This window comes from Podarcis raffonei, chromosome Z (genome assembly GCF_027172205.1).
Source record: "Podarcis raffonei isolate rPodRaf1 chromosome Z, rPodRaf1.pri, whole genome shotgun sequence".
Taxonomy (NCBI): domain Eukaryota; kingdom Metazoa; phylum Chordata; class Lepidosauria; order Squamata; family Lacertidae; genus Podarcis; species Podarcis raffonei.
In genome coordinates, this window is record NC_070621.1 from 50,071,440 (window position 1) to 50,089,147 (window position 17,708).

General features: G+C 42.5%; 1 protein-coding gene across 4 annotated transcripts in view; it reads right to left on the reverse strand.

Annotated features, from left to right (window-relative positions):
- The window catches only part of GPC3 (glypican 3), a 270,058-nt gene that overhangs the window by 95,054 nt on the left and 157,296 nt on the right, over positions 1-17,708 (reverse strand). For all 4 annotated transcript variants that reach the window (XM_053374199.1, XM_053374198.1, XM_053374196.1 and 1 more), the window contains 2 exons: positions 6,858-6,991; positions 370-495 (listed from right to left, as the gene is read on the reverse strand). In XM_053374199.1, the coding sequence (XP_053230174.1) occupies positions 370-495; positions 6,858-6,991 (260 nt within the window). The remainder of the gene's footprint in view (positions 1-369; positions 496-6,857; positions 6,992-17,708) is intronic.

Here is a 17,708-nt window from a genome sequence, read left to right on the forward strand (position 1 = left end):
GACGGGATTTGGAGTCCAAAGACACACAGAAGAACTGCGGCAGATGGACAGCATAATACTACTACAGTGGTACCTCAGGTTACAGACGCTTCAGGTTACAGACTCCGCTAACCCAGAAATAGTACCTCGGGTTAAGAACTTTGCTTCAGGATGAGAACAGAAATTGTGTGGCAGCGGGAGGCCCCATTAACTAAAGTGGTACCTCAGGTTAAGAACAGTTTCAGGTTAAGAACAGACCTCTGGAAAGAATTAAGTTCTTAACCTGAGGTACCACTGTACGAAGAATTTCAAGCTGGGGCCAAGCATAACAACAACAACAACTCAGCATCACTAAAGGGGAAGGAAAGGAAAGAAATGAATTCATTTTACCTTTCTACAACTTCTTGGCCATTCCAGCAATGGGTATTATTCTGTGCAGTGGAGCTGTGGCTGCAGATGTATTCTGGCAAACTGCTGTAGAAACCACTGTGGGCTCTCAGTTTTGTGATAAGTTCCCTGAAACAAAGTAGAGATGCCAAAATGAAACTAAAGGCTTAAACAAGTAATGCTATTGTTTTAAACTAGTTTGCAAACCAGTCTTGAATCACAACAGAAAACATTTAGCAGACACAAACACAGAATGAGTTAATATGCTTGTCCTCCAGTGGTTGGTTCCTTGGGTTAGCAAGGTGATTTAAGTGGTGTCCAGTATCTGTGTGGCTTACTGGGCTGAAATCCTACAGAGATCCTTTGGGGATTCCTCCTGCAACAACTTTGAACAATATTTCATAGAATCATAGAATCATAGAGTTGGAAGAGACCACAAGGGCCATCGAGTCCAACCCCCTGCCAAGCAGGAAACACCATCAGAGCACTCCTGACATATGGTTGTCAAGCCTCTGCTTAAAGACCTCCAAAGGAGGAGACTCCACCACACTCCTTGGCAGCAAATTCCACTGTCGAACAGCTCTTACTGTCAGGAAGTTCTTCCTAATGTTTAGGTGGAATCTTCTTTCTTGTAGTTTGGATCCATTGCTCCGTGTCCGCTTCTCTGGAGCAGCAGAAAACAACCTTTCTCCCTCCTCTATGTGACATCCTTTTATATATTTGAACATGGCTATCATATCACCCCTTAACCTCCTCTTCTCCAGGCTAAACATGCCTAGCTCCCTTAGCCGTTCCTCATAAGGCATCGTTTCCAGGCCTTTGACCATTTTGGTTGCCCTCCTCTGGACACGTTCCAGTTTGTCAGTGTCCTTCTTGAACTGTGGTGCCCAGAACTGGACACAGTACTCCAGGTGAGGTCTGACCAGAGCAGAATACAGTGGCACTATTACTTCCCTTGATCTAGATGCTATGCTCCTATTGATGCAGCCCAGAATTGCATTGGCTTTTTTAGCTGCCGCGTCACACTGTTGGCTCATGTCAAGTTTGTGGTCAACCAAGACTCCTAGATCCTTTTCACATGTACTGCTCTCAAGCCAGGTGTGACCCATCTTGTATTTGTGCCTCTCATTTTTTTTGCCCAAGTGCAATACTTTACATTTCTCCCTGTTAAAATTCATCTTGTTTGTTTTGGCCCAGTTCTCCAATCTGTCAAGGTCGTTTTGAAGTGTGATCCTGTCCTGCCCTCCCAGTTTGGTGTCATCTGCAAATTTGATCAGGATGCCCTTGAGTCCATCATCCAAGTAAACATGACATTGTAATGTTTTCCTCTGCCGCTAGGTGCTGCTGGAGGATTGCAACAGTTTTGGCTTCTGCAATAGGCAGAATACGCAGAAAAGCAGCATTAAGCACATGTTGTTGTTGTTTAGTCGTGTCTGACTCTTCGTGACCCCATGGACCAGAGCACGCCAGGCACTCCTGTCTTCCACTGCCTCCCGCAGTTTGGTCAGACTCATGTAGCTTCGAGAACACTGTCCAACCATCTCGTCCTCTGTTGTCCCCTTCTCCTTGTGCCCTCCATCTTTCCCAACATCAGGGTCTTTCCCAGGGAGTCTTCTCATGAGGTGGCCAAAGTATTGGAGCCTCAGCTTCAGGATCTTCCAGTGAGCACTCAGTGCTGATTTCCTTAAGAATGGATAGGTTTGATCTTCTTGCAGTTCATGGGACTCTCAAGAGTCTCCTCCAGCACCATAATTCAAAAGCATCCATTCTTTGGAGATCAGCCTTCTTTATGGTCCAGCTCTCACTTCCATACATCACTACTAGGAAAACCATAGCTTTTACTATACGGACCTTTGTTGGCAAGGTGATGTCTCTACTTTTTAGGATGCTGTCTAGGTTTGCCATCGCCTTCCTCCCAAGGAACAGGCGTCTTTTAATTTCGTGACTGCTGTCACCATCTGCAGTGATCATGGAGCCCAAGAAAGTAAAATCTCTCACTGCCTCCATTTCTTCCCCTTCTATTTGCCAGGAGCTGATGGGACCAGTGGCCATGATCTTCGTTTTTTTGATGTTGAGCTTCAGACCATATTTTGTGCTCTCCTCTTTCACCCTCATTAAAAGGTTCTTTAATTCCTCCTCGCTTTCTGCCATCAAGGTTGCGTTATCTGCATATCAGAGGTTGTTGATATTTCTTCCGGCAATCTTAATTCCGGCTTGGGATTCATCCAGCCCAGCCTTCTGCATGATGAAATCAACTACAGAAAAAGTAGCTAAGCTTCCCTGTTGCAGCAGAACCCACACAGCGCCCCACAGCCCAACACATTTGTGGTGGTGCACACAGCCTGCTCATAAAGCTGCTACCTTATCCCAGATGGTGCTATTTGTGCATCCAGACCAGAACGATCTGCTTTTGGACAGAGGCTGCCCTCCCGGTTCTGGGATGAGGCTCCTTCCCTTCCCCAACACCCGGATCTATCTCAGTGCGGATGCTGCCAGGGAGGGAGCCTGCATGTGGAACGCGCTATCTGCCCCAGGGGTGGGCAGAAGATATATAACCTTCCAAGACGATCCTATAATTTTGTAACTATTCAATAATACTGATTAGGGATGCATTGAGATGATCCAATACAGATCTCTATGTGTTGCCTTTGAGCTGGACCAACTGCTTCCTCTCTCTGTGTGTGTGTGTGTGTGTGTGTGTGCACGCAGAGGCAAATGATTTTGCTTGCTCCAATGTCTTCTTTTGCAGTGACTTCAATTGGGTTTTCCTTGAACTTCCAGGGTTCGTAACTGAACTTGCACACCTTTCTCTGGAAACTGAAGCCCCTTCTCTTTTCAGTGTCCTGAAATCTTTAGCTGTGAAGCATATGGAAGAAACTGCTTCTAAATGTTCTTCCCATGCACCTTCTCCAGAGTGACCCTCAAAGCCCATCCTCCATGGCCGACTCACCTCCTTTCCCCTTGATGGGTTGCAATCTGCACAAAGGGTGAGCTGTCTTCTTCTCGGGGCTGAAAAGCCCCCCTTTCCTGCTGACTAGGTGGCTCCAGGATGCTGGAGTTCAGGGACTCTGCTGCACAAACAGTGATGGATCTTACACCCTGGCCACCACACCAGTGTCACGATCTACTGAAAGATCTCTAGGTGCTTTGCACTGCATCAGAAAGGGCTCCTGCCCCCCAACTATTTAATGATCAGAAATCAAGTTGCCCATTGAAACATTCTCTGCCCTGGCTGGCTGCTTATTTGTCAAAGGCTTAAGCATCCTCCCCTATGGCCACACCACCTTGAACTTGCCCAATTTTGGAAGATGGGGGAAGGATTTCCACACAGTGCAGCTTCACCCAGCGTGGCTGAATTGTAGAGTTTAAAAAATGCACCTGCCACAATTACCTGCTTTGTAGAGTTCCCAAAAGCAAAAGAAAAGGAGGAGGACTCTCTTCACTCATGGACTTTCTGGTGACATGCATAAACTATGGCTGCTGCTTGATTCCTGGTATTTTCAGCTATTTGTTTAAAGAGACAGCTTGAGGCAGTATATACCCTTCAGGCTGAAGGAAACTCTTAGGCAGATTAGTTGTAAGCTGTGAAGCACCCAGCTGGGGGCAGCCTTAACAAACACAAACCTTTGCAATGCTACCAGTGGGAGTTCTCGTCTCTCTCTCTCTCAATTTGTTTCCCCCTCTTTAAATAAGCCACCCAGGTCCCTCCCTATAATCAGATTCTGGCAGACTGCACACAGACTTTGCAATAAAAAAGCCACAGAGAGAAAATGAAATATGCATCTATTATTTTTATGTTTATTTCCCCCCTCTGTACTGATGAGGAGTAAGGCAACCCATTCATTGAGGATAATGCGAGGAGCTGCTACACATCTCCAGCAGTAAACAAAATTCAGTTAATGAGTGGCATTCAAGTTTTTATTAGTTTTTCTGAGTATAATGCTACCGCTTTTCTAATCTGAGTATAATGCTTGTGCCTTCATCTTCATCTGTCACTGGGAGACTATAAACTGAAAGTGACCCAGAGGGGAATGTGGTCTCTGCTTAAGAGCCCCTTTCAAACAGCAGAGGAAATGGTTTGCTTTTGGTCCTTGTGGGTCCTTGTAATCTGCCACTATGCAACTGACGAGATCTAAGATCACTTCAGGGTGACTTGTCCGCAACACCAACAGGAACATTGCACAAAACTTGTAACAGGCTGGGTTTGCACCACGGCTTCTCTGGAACAGAACTCAGGAGAAGGAGCTTATCCAAAGATTTCCCACAAGAGATGCTGCAAGGATAAGGGGAGGGGGAACTATCTCACATATTTGATGCCATTTCTAACGTTACGGAACAGTCTTTTAAGTTGGATCCAGTGTTAACACTTTTGTCATTGGACATTAATATCAATTCAGTTCTGCAGCACAGGGAGCTGGTCGGCTTCCTACGGTCTGCTGCCCACTTGGTAATAGTGCAACAACGGAACTCTAAAACCAAGTTACTATTCAATGCTCAGAATGCTTTATGTGACACGGAAGACTTGTAAGAGGCTCCTCAGAATAAGATGGTTTTGCTGGAGCCTGGCTTCTCCTTCTTTCACACATAAATGCAAGAGGGAACACTCTGCCTCCACCTGCTACCCAAGCTTGGACGTGGACAGGATATGTTAAAAGTTAGTAAATCTAAGGATTTTGCATGTGATTGTTACAGTGTGGGCTGGACCTTAAAGGCACAGAAAATAAGACTTGTAACTGGACCAGTGCTTTCTTGTTTACCTGGTTGTACTCATAGAATCATAGGATCATAGAGTTGGAAGAGACCACAAGGGCCATCAAGTCCAACCCCCTGCCAAGCAGGAAACACCATCAGAGCACTCCTGACATATGGTTGTCAAGCCTCTGCTTAAAGACCTCCAAAGAAGGAGACTCCACCACACTCCTTGGCAGCCAATTCCACTGTCAAACAGCTCTTACTGTCAGGAAGTTCTTCCTAATGTTTAGGTGGAATCTTCTTTCTTGTAGTTTGGATCCATTGCTCCGTGTCCGCTTCTCCGGAGCAGCAGAAAACAACCTTTCTCCCTCCTCTATGTGACATCCTTTTATATATTTGAACATGGCTATCATATCACCCCTTAACCTCCTCTTCTCCAGGCTAAACATGCCCAGCTCCCTTAGCCGTTCCTCATAAGGCATCGTTTCCAGGCCTTTGACCATTTTGGTTGCCCTCCTCTGGATACGTTCCAGTTTGTCAGTGTCCTTCTTGAACTGTGGTGCCCAGAACTGGACACAGTACTCCAGGTGAAGTCTGACCAGAGCAGAATACAGTGGCACTATTACTTCCCTTGATCTAGATGCTATACTCCTATTGATGAAGCCCAGAATTGCATTGGCTTTTTTAGCTGCCGCGTCACACTGTTGGCTCATGTCAAGTTTGTGGTCAACCAAGACTCCTAGATCCTTTTCACATGTACTGCTCTCAAGCCAGGTGTCACCCATCTTGTATTTGTGCCTCTCATTTTTTTTGCCCAAGTGCAATACTTTACATTTCTCCCTGTTAAAATTCATCTTGTTTGTTTTGGCCCAGTTCTCTAATCTGTCAAGGTCGTTTTGAAGTGTGATCCTGTCCTCTGGGGTGTTAGCCACCCCTCCCAGTTTGGTGTCATTTTCAAATTTGATCAGGATGCCCTTGAGTCCATCATCCAAGTCGTTGATAAAGATGTTGAATAAGACCGGGCCCAAGACAGAACCCTGTGGCACCCCACTCGTCACTCTTCTCCAGGATGAAGAGGAACCATTGATGAGCACCCTTTGGGTTCGGTCAGTCAGCCAGTTACAAATCCAGTGAGTGGTAGCATAGTCAAGACCGCATTTTACCAGCTTCTTTACAAGAATATCATGGGGCACCTTGTCAAATGCCTTGCTAAAATCAAGGTAGGCTACATCCAATGTGTGCCCTTCATCTACCAGGCTTGTAATTCTGTCAAAAAACGAGATCAGGTTAGTCTGACATGACTTATTTTTCAGAAATCCATGCTGACTATTGGTGATCACAGCATTCCTTTCTAGGTGCTCACAGACTGTTTGCTTAATGATCTGCTCCAGAATCTTCCCTGGTATTGATGTCAGACTGACTGGGCGGTAATTATTTGGGTCCTCTCTTTTCCCCTTTTTGAAAATAGGGACAACATTTGCCCTCCTCCAGTCTGCCGGGACTTCGCCTGTTCTCCAGGAATTCTCAAAGATGACTGCCAGTGGTTCTGAGATCACATCTGCCAGTTCTTTTAATACTCTTGGATGCAGTTCATCTGGCCCTGGAGACTTGAATACATCTAAACTAGCCAAGTATTCTTGTACTATCTTGTACTATGATGAAACTTTTTTTTTCCTGCTGAAAGAACTATGCACACAGTCCAGAGCTCCTTACAGGAAGGGGGGGGGATAAAAATATAATACGTACATATTGAAAATAAATGGGAATCTTACGAAGATGGCTGGCATTGGCTTTCTCACCTCCTTCTAGTGGACAGAGTTTCTTCGTGTTCCACAGGAGCAACCCGTGTCATCTTCTCCTCAACGAAAAGGTCCTCGGGATACCAAGCTGACCGGGAATGCCTCTTCTGAGAAAGGCTGCATAACTTGCCAATCTGAAAAAAATAACAAAACCAAAGAACCATGAACCTCTCCCCCTCCCTGATATAGTTGCTGAAATGCTAGCAATTGTCAGGGCTGGTTCAGCTGCATAGAGACTCAGAGACAAGCAATAAAGTTGATTATTTGTTCAAGGAAACAGAATACAGAGAAACCCATAGGCAATACTGTCACCCAGTAAAGCAGTTGCCAGAACTGATGATCTGTGCCTCCCACTTCCCTCTACATCTCCTGGGCCAGATGTTTCCTCCTTGAACTCCATCAGGGAGAGGTCCCCTGTGTTCTTTGCTCTCCTAGATGCAAGGTCCTCCCTGCCCATGGAGACAAGGGAGAAGGGGAGCTGGATACATTAGGACCCACAGGCTCCTTGTGAAGCTGCTGCAGCCTCTGTCCCCTCCTGCACCTCAGCTGCCTGTCCTAGAGTGCTTTCTGCCTCATCTTCCTCTCTCTTACTCAAGCCTGTTGCTTGTTCAGCATCCAACCATTCTACCCCCGCTTCATCCTCTGACCTGTCTTCCGCATCCCACCACCATCTCCCTGGCTCTGAGCCTTCCTGTTCTGGGGTGGCCCTTGGGGGTTCTCTAGCTGGAGCCTCCCACCCCTCCTCCTCCTCCAGCCAGTCCCTGACAGCAACACTGGACGCTGCCTTATATGGTCTATTGGTCCACCTAGCTTGTTAATGTCTACAAAGGCTCTCCAGGGTTTCAGGCAAGAGTCTGCAGCTGCCATTGGGGATTGAACCAGGAACCTTCTGCATGCAGAGCAGGTGGTCCTCCACAGAGCCCCACCCCTCTTTGCACATGCCAGATCATTTTAAGCCAACACCCTTTGAAACTGCAGGCCATTTTTTCATGGTTTCCTTTTAACATAACCAAAGGAGCAGAATGTGAATTTGTCTCATGTGACCAAAGCTGCAGAATCATCTAATTAAGGATGTTTTTAGCTTAAAATATTCTCATACGTTTATATATTTAAAAATTACGATTTTGTTCAAAAATCTCATCATTTCAGAATACATAGAACCACAATTTCATTAAAAAAATAAAAAAATACATGACTAATCTTTGTTGATGTGAGCACTTTATTATTCCGAGCATGAAAAGATAGCCAGCTCTCAGCAACTTTATTGCCACTTTGCCTGTTTTCTTAATTCTAAGGCAATTAACTTAATAGCATCATTATGCCTTTTGTTTTCTCCTTATTCTGCTGCCGGCATCCCTCCTACTCTCCAGGATTTAGCGTAAAGGATCTTTGCATCTTACCACATACCTTTAATACTTCTCAGGATTTGCTATTTGCACACACACCTACAAGAGTCAATAAAAATGTTGCACAAGTCCAGAGAGCTGCATTCAGCCTCCACATTCAATATTTGTCCAATAGTTCTTTGCTGCTGGACACATCCACCACAGGCAGTAGAAAAGTTCCCAATCCCGCCTCACATTTCCATCACATGAGATATTAAGTACCTGTCTTATTTTAAGGTTTCCTAGTATGATGTTTGGTGTAAGGTTGAGATGGGAGGTGGTCCAGTGTCAAGTCTAACCCCCTCCCCATGGCACCTATCCTGGATCTGGCACCTCTGGGTGGTACTTTGCTCCTCTTTGCCCTTGCTTCCTCTTAGTGTGCAATGGTCCCTCATCACATCTTGCTCTTCCCGTCTCTGCAGCACCTTCATCCAGCATGAGTCACTCCATCCTCCTCTGTGCTCCAACATCTTACATCACCCCCTTGGTCTTCACAATACTCCTCTTCATGTCTACCCTGGAGAGTTGTGTTGACATTTGGGCTTGCCTCTTCTTCCTTTAAATAGGGCACTACTGTTAGGGTGGGTTCCAATCTGAGTCAGCTACAGGTGCAGGGATCACCTGTTCTGTGCTTTCAGCCTGCTCAGGCACAGCAGGCCAGCATTTCCTCAGGCATTCCACACTTGTGTCTGGCAGGTATTCTCTCCAAGCTGCTGACCACATGCATGCAGCTGACCACTCCTTCTCCTTGGCAAACAATGTTGTTTTTCCCTCCTTGCCTACTTACAGGCTCACGGTGACAGCAGCAGCAGTAGGGTGGGTGAGTATGTTGGGGCTCCCTGCTTGCTTGAACAGATCCCTCTGGGAATTCTCCCACCAGTCCCATGCTCCCTCCTCAGTCCCTGTTGCTGCCCTCTTCCCGGTTCCCCATGCCTGCCCCATCCTGACAGCTCAACATCAAGCACTCTTCGCCCTGACTGTCACTTCCCCCTCCCCAGCAAGCCTCTTCCAGGTGATCCTCACCATCAGTGTTAGTTTCCTCCTCCTCTGTGGTGCCCCTGCATCCCCTGGCTTCACAGACACCCTCTCCCAGGCATGGCAAATCATGGGGAACAGGCCGATCCATGACACGTAGGTCCAATATTTTGTAACATTAAATGTGTCCTTGGACTTCAACCATTATGGGTGGAATAATGCAGCACATGAGTTTAAGACATGGTAGTATTTGACAGCCCAAGTCAGTCAGAAAGAGCAGGGGAAGGGAGGGCTCTATTTGCTACAACAATCCCAACTGACAGAGCTTTTCTTAGAATCATAGAATCATAGAGTTGGAAGAGACCACAAGGGCCATCGAGTCCAACCCCCTGCCAAGCAGGAAACACCATCAGAGCACTCCTGACATATGGTTGTCAAGCCTCTGCTTAAAGACCTCCAAAGAAGGAGACTCCACCACACTCCTTGGCAGCAAATTCCACTGTCGAACAGCTCTTACTGTCAGGAAGTTCTTCCTAATGTTTAGGTGGAATCTTCTTTCTTGTTTTTTTTTTAAAGATATTTATTAAAATTTCCAATTTTTATACAAACAAAAAGCAAAAAAGTTTAAAAAACACATATAGTTCACAATACTTAGTTTTCAATGACATATTTCCCTGACCTCCTCATACCTCCCCTTCTTGTAGTCCAATTCAAATTATTTATTCAGCAAATCCTTATCTCAAAGCATTACAGCTAAAAAACCCCTTAATTTCTATCCGACATCATTCAACATTCATTAATTTTACAATATTTCTGTAAATAGTCCTTGAATTTCTTCCAATCTTCTTCCGCCAACTCTTCTCCCTGGTCGCGGATTCTGCCAGTCATTTCTGCCAATCCCATGCAGTCAATCATCTTCATCTGCCATTCTTCCAGAGTGGGTAAATCTTGCATCTTCCAGTACTTTGCAATAAGTATTCTTGCTGCTGTTGTAGCATACATAAAGAAAGTTCTATCCTTTTTTGACACCAACTGGCCGACCATACCCAAGAGAAAGGCCTCTGGTTTCTTCAAGAAGGTATATTTAAATACCTTTTTTCAATTCATTATTTCCCAGAAAGCCTTAATCTTTGGGCACGTCCACCAAAGGTGAAAAAATGTACCTTCCTTTTCTTTACATTTCCAACATTTATTATCGGGCAAATGGTAAATTTTTGCAAGCTTGACTGGGGTCATGTACCACCTGTATATCATTTTCATAATATTTTCTCTTAAGGCATTACATGCCGTAAATTTCATCCCAGTGGTCCACAACTGTTCCCAGTCAGCAAACATAATGTTATGTCCAACATCATGTGCCCATTTAATCATAGCTGATTTGACAGTCTCATCCTGAGTGTTCCATTTCAGCAGCAAGTTATACATTTTTGACAAAATCTTAGTTTTGGGTTCTAACAGTTCTCTTTCCAATTTAGATTTTTCCACCTGGAAGCCAACTTTCTTATCCAAATTGTAAGCCTCCATTATCTGATAATAATGAAGCCAGTCTTGCACTTTGTTTTTTAGTTTCTCAAAACTCTGCAGTTTCAGTCTATCTCCTTCTTGTTCCAAAATTTCCCAATACTTCAGCCATCTGGCCTCCATATTGAGCTTTTTCTGAGCTTTCCTTCCATTGGTGACAACCACCTTGGAGTTTTATTTTCCAATAAATCTTTATATCTAATCCAAACATTAAACAAAGCTTTCCTAACAATATGATTTTTAAATGCTTTATGTGCTTTAACCTTGTCGTACCACAAATATGCATGCCACCCAAAAACATTATTGAAACCTTCTAAATCCAAAATGTCTGTGTTCTCAAGAAGCAGCCAGTCTTTCAACCAGCAGAATGCTGCTGATTCATAATAAAGTTTAAGGTCTGGCAGGGCAAATCCACCTCTTTCCTTTGCATCGGTTAGTATTTTAAATTTTATTCTGGGCTTCTTGCCCTGCCAGACAAATCTAGAAATATCTTTCTGCCACTTCTTGAAACAGTCCATCTTGTCCAAAATTTGCAATGACTGAAACAAAAATAACATTTTTGGCAATACAATCATCTTTATAGCTGCAATTCGACCCAACAAGGAAAGCTTCAAATTTGACCATATTTCCAAATCTTTTTTCACTTCTGTCCAACATTTCTCATAGTTATCTTTAAATAAATTTAAATTCTTAGCAGTCATATTAACCCCCAGATATTTTACTTTCTTAACTAATGTTAATCCTGTCTCCTTCTGAAACCTCTCTTTCTCCATTGGTGTTATTTTTTTTTCAAGAACTTTAGTTTTTGACTTGTTCAGCTTAAATCCTGCCACATGACCAAATTCTTGAATCAGTTCTAATACTCTTTTCGTACTAGATTCTGGCTCCTGTAACGTCAAAACTAGGTCATCTGCAAAAGCTTTCAATTTGTATTGTTTGGCTCTGACCTGAATACCTTTAATCAGACGGTCCCTTCTAATCATATTTAGCAAAACCTCCAGGACTGAAATAAAAAGCAATGGGGAAATTGGGCAGCCTTGTCGTGTACCTTTCTCTATCTTAAATTCCTCTGTCATCACATTATTAACTATTAACTTATCCTTTTGTTCTGAGTAAATTGCACTTATACCATTTTCAAACCCTTGGCCTACCCCCATTCCCTGAAGATTTTTCTTCATAAAATTCCAAGAAATATTATCAAAGGCTTTTTCCGCGTCTATAAAAATTAAAACTGCTTTGGTATTAATGTTCACTTGCAGCTTCTCCAAAATGTTAATTATATTCCTCATAGTGTCAGACAAATGTCTACCTGGGAGAAAGCCAGCTTGGTCTTTATGTATCTCTTCAACTAGTACCTTTTTTAATCTGTTAGCCAAAATATCAGCAAAAATTTTGTAATCCACATTAAGCAGGGATATGGGGTGGTAGTTCTTAAGTTGTGTCTTTTCAGACTCAGTTTTCGGAATGAGTGTAATGTAAGCTTCCTTCCACGACTCTGGCGCCTTTTTCCCCTCCAAAATTTCATTGCAAACCTCCTTTAGTGGCTGAATTAACCAATCTTTCAAATATCTATAGTATTTGGAGGTTAGGCCATCCAGCCCTGGAGATTTACCCAACTGCATTTTCTGAATGGCTCCTTCCACCTCCTGTTCTGTGATTTTATGGTTCAACATTATCTTATTTTCTTGAGAGATTTTTTGTAATCCATTTGTTCTTAAAAATTGGTCTAATTCATCTCTTTCTGTGGCCCTTGTGTATATAGTTGTTTAAAATATCTCTGGAAGCATTTTCTAATCTCCAATGGATTCTGTATGTTCTTTCCTTCCACATCCAGATTTGTAATGGTGTTTAGTTTTTGCCTTTTTTTCACCTGCCAAGCTAGCAGTTTCCCGCATTTATTAGCCAATTCAAATGTCTTTTGTCTCATCTGCTTAATTTTCCATTCTACTTCCTGATTTATCATTTTCATATATTGTACTTGATATAACTTTATTTCTCTCAGAATCTCTTGCGACTTTGGTTTTGCTCTTAGTTTCTTCTCTCCTTCTTTTATTTTTTCCAGGATTTTATCTTTTTTCTCATTTTGAATTCTCTTCTTTATTGCGTTCTGTTGAATCAGAAACCCTCTCATGACCGCTTTGCTTGCATCCCAGATTACTCTTTTTTCAACCGTAGTATTCAAATTTATCTCAAAATAGTCTCTCAAGATTTTTTGGGCCTTCTTGATAACCTCTTGATCTCTAAATAAGGTGTCATTCATCCTCCATCTGAAAGAACCGATTGGTGTTAGTTTCATCTCCATCTTCACCACATTATGGTCGGAGCAAGTTTTTGGGCAAATTTCCACTTTTCGGGTCTTAGGTGCCAGTCCTCTAGTTATCCATATTTGGTCAATTCTTGTCCATGTCATATTGGCTTCAGAGAAGAATGTTCCCTCTCTTCCAAGGGGGTTCTTAGTTCTCCAGATGTCAATCAAATCCATATTGTCAGTCAATTAAAAAAAGGTTTTTGGTAGTCTGCCATCTTTAGTTACAACCTGTCTCTGCGACTTGTCCATATTTGTAGATACCACTCCATTCATATCTCCCATCATAATAATATTGTAGTCCATATAGTCCAACAATGTCTCATGCAGTTTCTTGAAGAATTCAGATTTTCCCTCATTTGGTGCATAAACTCCTACAATCAAAAATTTTTCTCCTTGTGATTGAATCTCAATTGCCACAAATCTTCCTTGTTCATCTTTAAAAACAAATTTCAGTGATAGGCTCTCTTTGGCATAAATAACAACTCCTCTCTTTTTAACCTTGTCCGATGAGATAAACTCTTGTCCGATGAGATAAACTCTTGACCCAGTCTTTTATTAATCAATACTTTCCTGTGTAGCCTTATCACATGTGTTTCCTGTAAACAAATTAAGTCCAATTGTTCCTTTTTCAATAAATGAAAGACTTTCTTCCTCTTCTCCGGGGAATTAAGTCCATGAATGTTCCAACTTAAAAATTGCAGAGACATGGTGTGGTTATTCTATTCTCCTCCAACTGCTCCCAAAAGTTCTTCTTTTTCTGATGGTGGTATCACTTTTTTTTGTTTATCCAATCCCAAAGGTGGTGGTGCTATGTCTAGTACTCCTGATCTTAAGGCTCTTAACTCTTCTAGAACTTCTTTTTGCAGGTCTTCTTCGTGGTCTCTCAAAAATTTTCCCTTGTCTTCCACTGATCTTATTTTAAACTTTTCCCCTTTAAAGGTAAAAGACTTAATTTAAATCCTTGATTATCCTCCAGCAATAGGTCAGAATATCTCAACCATTTGGTCTCCATATTTAACTTTTTCTGGGCCTTTGCCTCCATTGGCGAAAACCACCTGGGTGTTTTCCTTTCTAAGAGATCTATGTATTTTATCCAAACATTATATAAAGATTTTCTGATTACATGATTTTTAAAACCATTATGGGCCTTTATCTTGTCGTACCATAGATAAGCATGCCAACTAAATACATTGTCAAACTGCTCCAAATCAAGAACCTCAGCATTATCTAATTGAATTCATTCCTTAACCCAACAAAGGGCTCCGGCTTCAAAGTATATCTTCAAATCTGGCAGGGAGAATCCCTCTCTTCCTTTTGAATCCATTAATAATTTATATTTAATTATGGGTTTTTTCCCTTGCCAGATAAATTTAGACAAAGCTTTCTGCCATTCTTTAAAACATTTTGCATTATCAATAATTGGGAGGACTTGAAACAAAAACAACATCTTTGGCAATACATTCATCTTAACCACAGATATTCGGCCCATTGATGACTATTTTAGATTTGACCAACTCTAAAGATCTCTTTTAATTTCATTCCATAATTTCTCGTAGTTATCTTTATATAAATTCAAGTTTTTCACTGACAAATTTACATCCAGATACTTAACTTTTTTCACTAAGACTAGGCCCATTTTTTCTTGCAATATTTTCCTTTCGTCATTATCCAGGTTTTTCTCCAATACTTTGGTTTTGCTCTTATTTAACTTAAATCCTGCCACCTGTCCGAACTCCTGTATCAGCTCCAATGCTTTTGCTGCACTGGAGGCTGGATCTTGAAGCGTTAACACCAAATCATCAGCAAAGGCTTCTAATTTATATTGTTTTGAGCCTACCATAATACCTTTAACTTGTTCATCCTTCCTTATCATGCTTAACAAGACCTTCAGGACCGATATAAAAAGCAGAAGGGAAAGTGGGCACCTTTGCCTGGTACCCTTTTCAATTCTAATTTCTTCTGACAACACATTGTTAATTATATTTTTTGCTTTTTGTTCATGGTAGATTGCATTGATACCATTTAAAAACTCCTGTCCAACCCCAATACTTTCTAGATTTTGTATCATAAATCTCCAAGACAGATTATCGAAGGCCTTCTCCACATCAATAAACATTAACATTGCTTTACAAAAAAAAATTTCGCTTCCAACTTTTCCAAGATGTCGACTATATTCCTAATATTGTCTTTCGTATGTCTTCCAGGCAGAAATCCTACCTGGAGGAGAGCTCAGTGTCTTGCTTGTGGACTCCCTGGAGGAATCTGGTTGGCCACCACAGGAAGCAATGATGGGTCAGCATCTCACTCTGCTTTCAGATGTCATCCAGATGAAACTGGTGCTTAAGCAAACTTCAAACAATGGCGTAAGAGCCTGGCAAACCTAGTTTCCTGGTTTAGACGCAATGAGAAACCATGGCCAACTGCACCCAGAAAGTGTTGAACTGCAGCAAGCCAATGAGAGAACAGTCAGCAAGGGTGAAAGGCTCACATAACCTTGGCTTAATAAATTGAGAAGCATACATCCAAACCAGGCCCTTCTCTTTGCAAAACTAACACTGGGCCATAGTTTAGTGTTACACATACAATTTTTTGTCAAGCATTAGGCTCAAGTGCTACCTTCCCCACACTCTCCATGTGCGGTAATCAGAAGTTTGTAACAGCAAGTAGAAGCAAAGCATCTTTTGCTGCTGCATGTGAACTTGACTTGCCAAGACCTCAAAGCATGGTCTGAGCTTGGTTTGCTGGAGAACTGTACCTGAGCAGCCCCACCATGTAGCAAATTACCGATATGCCTTTCCTCTGCCCTTAGCCAGCTGCATGCTCTGTGATTAAAAGAAAACCATCCCTCCCCATTAGCAGCCTCACTGTGCAGTTCAGTAACTAAATCAGCAACACACACATAGACACTCCTTTGCCATCACTGTATTATCTGCAGCACCGTTTACACAGGCAGCTGTTCTGCTGTCAAGACATTTCTATTTTAATTACTAGTTAGATCTCAGCTGGCTAGCAACAAGCTCCTTGGCACCTGAAACCATCTTCTATGAAACAGCTTCCACTCCACAGCAGCTTTTGCTTTTTCAGTTTCCCTGCAATCATTTCTTCCCCTCCTTCTTTCTTTTACCCAACTGTCTCTGTAATTCTTCTCCTCAGCATGCCATCTCACCAGCACCACCCTTCTGCCAAGTCACAGGCAAGGAAATTGCTAAGTAAGCCCTACTGTGCTCTGGCAAAGAAGGTCAATTTCCCCCACCAATTGAATCATATTAGTGAAAACAACATACAAAAATACACTATATTAGGGGGAACAAAATGTGCATTAGTTAAAAATACGCCAAAAGTGTGTTTCTGGGGAGAAATTCACATTACAACTCTGAAAATATTTCAAGACAATCAATCATTTATTATATGGTCACAGACTGCAAAAACGAAGCATACAAGAATGAGCATGTAGAACACACTATCTTTTAAAATAAGAACATAAGATACAAATTACAGTTAAAATGAGACTATCATCTTGCAAGACCTTCAAACAAAGAAGAGGAGCCTGACCACTGACTCTCCCATTAGCTTGTTTGTATCCGCTCCGGCGGGAAGGTAAATGGCGTTTCCGTGCGCTGCTCTGGTTTGCAAGAAGCGGCTTAGTCATGCTGGCCACATGACCCGGAAGCTGTACGCCGGCTCCCTCGGCCAATAAAGCGAGATGAGCACCGCAACCCCAAAGTCAGTCATGACTGCACCTAATGGTCAGGAGTCCCTTTACCTTTTATCAGCTGAGAAATATCTCAAGGACTATTTCAGTGTCCTGCCTGGGTTCATCCGGGGCAAAAAAACAGCTACTCCCCGCCGCTGCCAAGCTATGACTCTGGCCCTTGTGTGGTATTTTCTTTTTTTCTTTTCTTTTTAAAGCATTGCAAATTGCTGCAGAATGGTGAAGAACTTGATTTAAGAATAGAAAAATGAAAAACAGGGAAACTGAAACCAGAAGATTCGCCTGCCCCTAATTGTAAGTTTATTCCCGCTTAGTTTTAATTAATGTTAATCCCTACTATTGTGTTTGCATCTTTAAAAATATTTATCATAAAGTTTAGCCTTTCCCTCAACTGCTTCATCTTTGCAGTCCCCAACTTCTCCGCCCTTTGCAGCTCTGCAATAAGCAGGCTCCCCCCCCCCGCCGCCGCCCCCTTCCTGCAGCAACCTGTTAGCAGAATGCTCTGCAGTGCAAATAAGTGCATTTCTTCCATTTAAAGTTACCATAAGGTGACCCTCAACTCCATTAAGCGCTTACTGCTATAGAAGTCAGTTTAATTAAATTCCCCTCTCTTTTTTTAAGGGAAATGTTTAAAACATACATTGGAATGATGGGGTTTAGAGCATAAAGTTTTTTAATAGTAGTAGCCAGCTCCATTTAACATTTCTACAGGTGTAATAAAAATGCTAATATATGTTAATGTTTAGTCTGTGGTTAATGTTTTGTCTTCTTAATTTCCCCAGGGCTTTTATTGCAGATTTAAATCTGCCAGGATTCTCAATGGATTGCATCGCTTTCTGCAAAGGCACATCTCCTGAGCGAATACTGATTAAGAACAAAGTGAATAAACTTCTCGCTTCCCCCACCTCAAATCGCCCTCTTATTGTTGCACGCCTGTAATCATTATACAC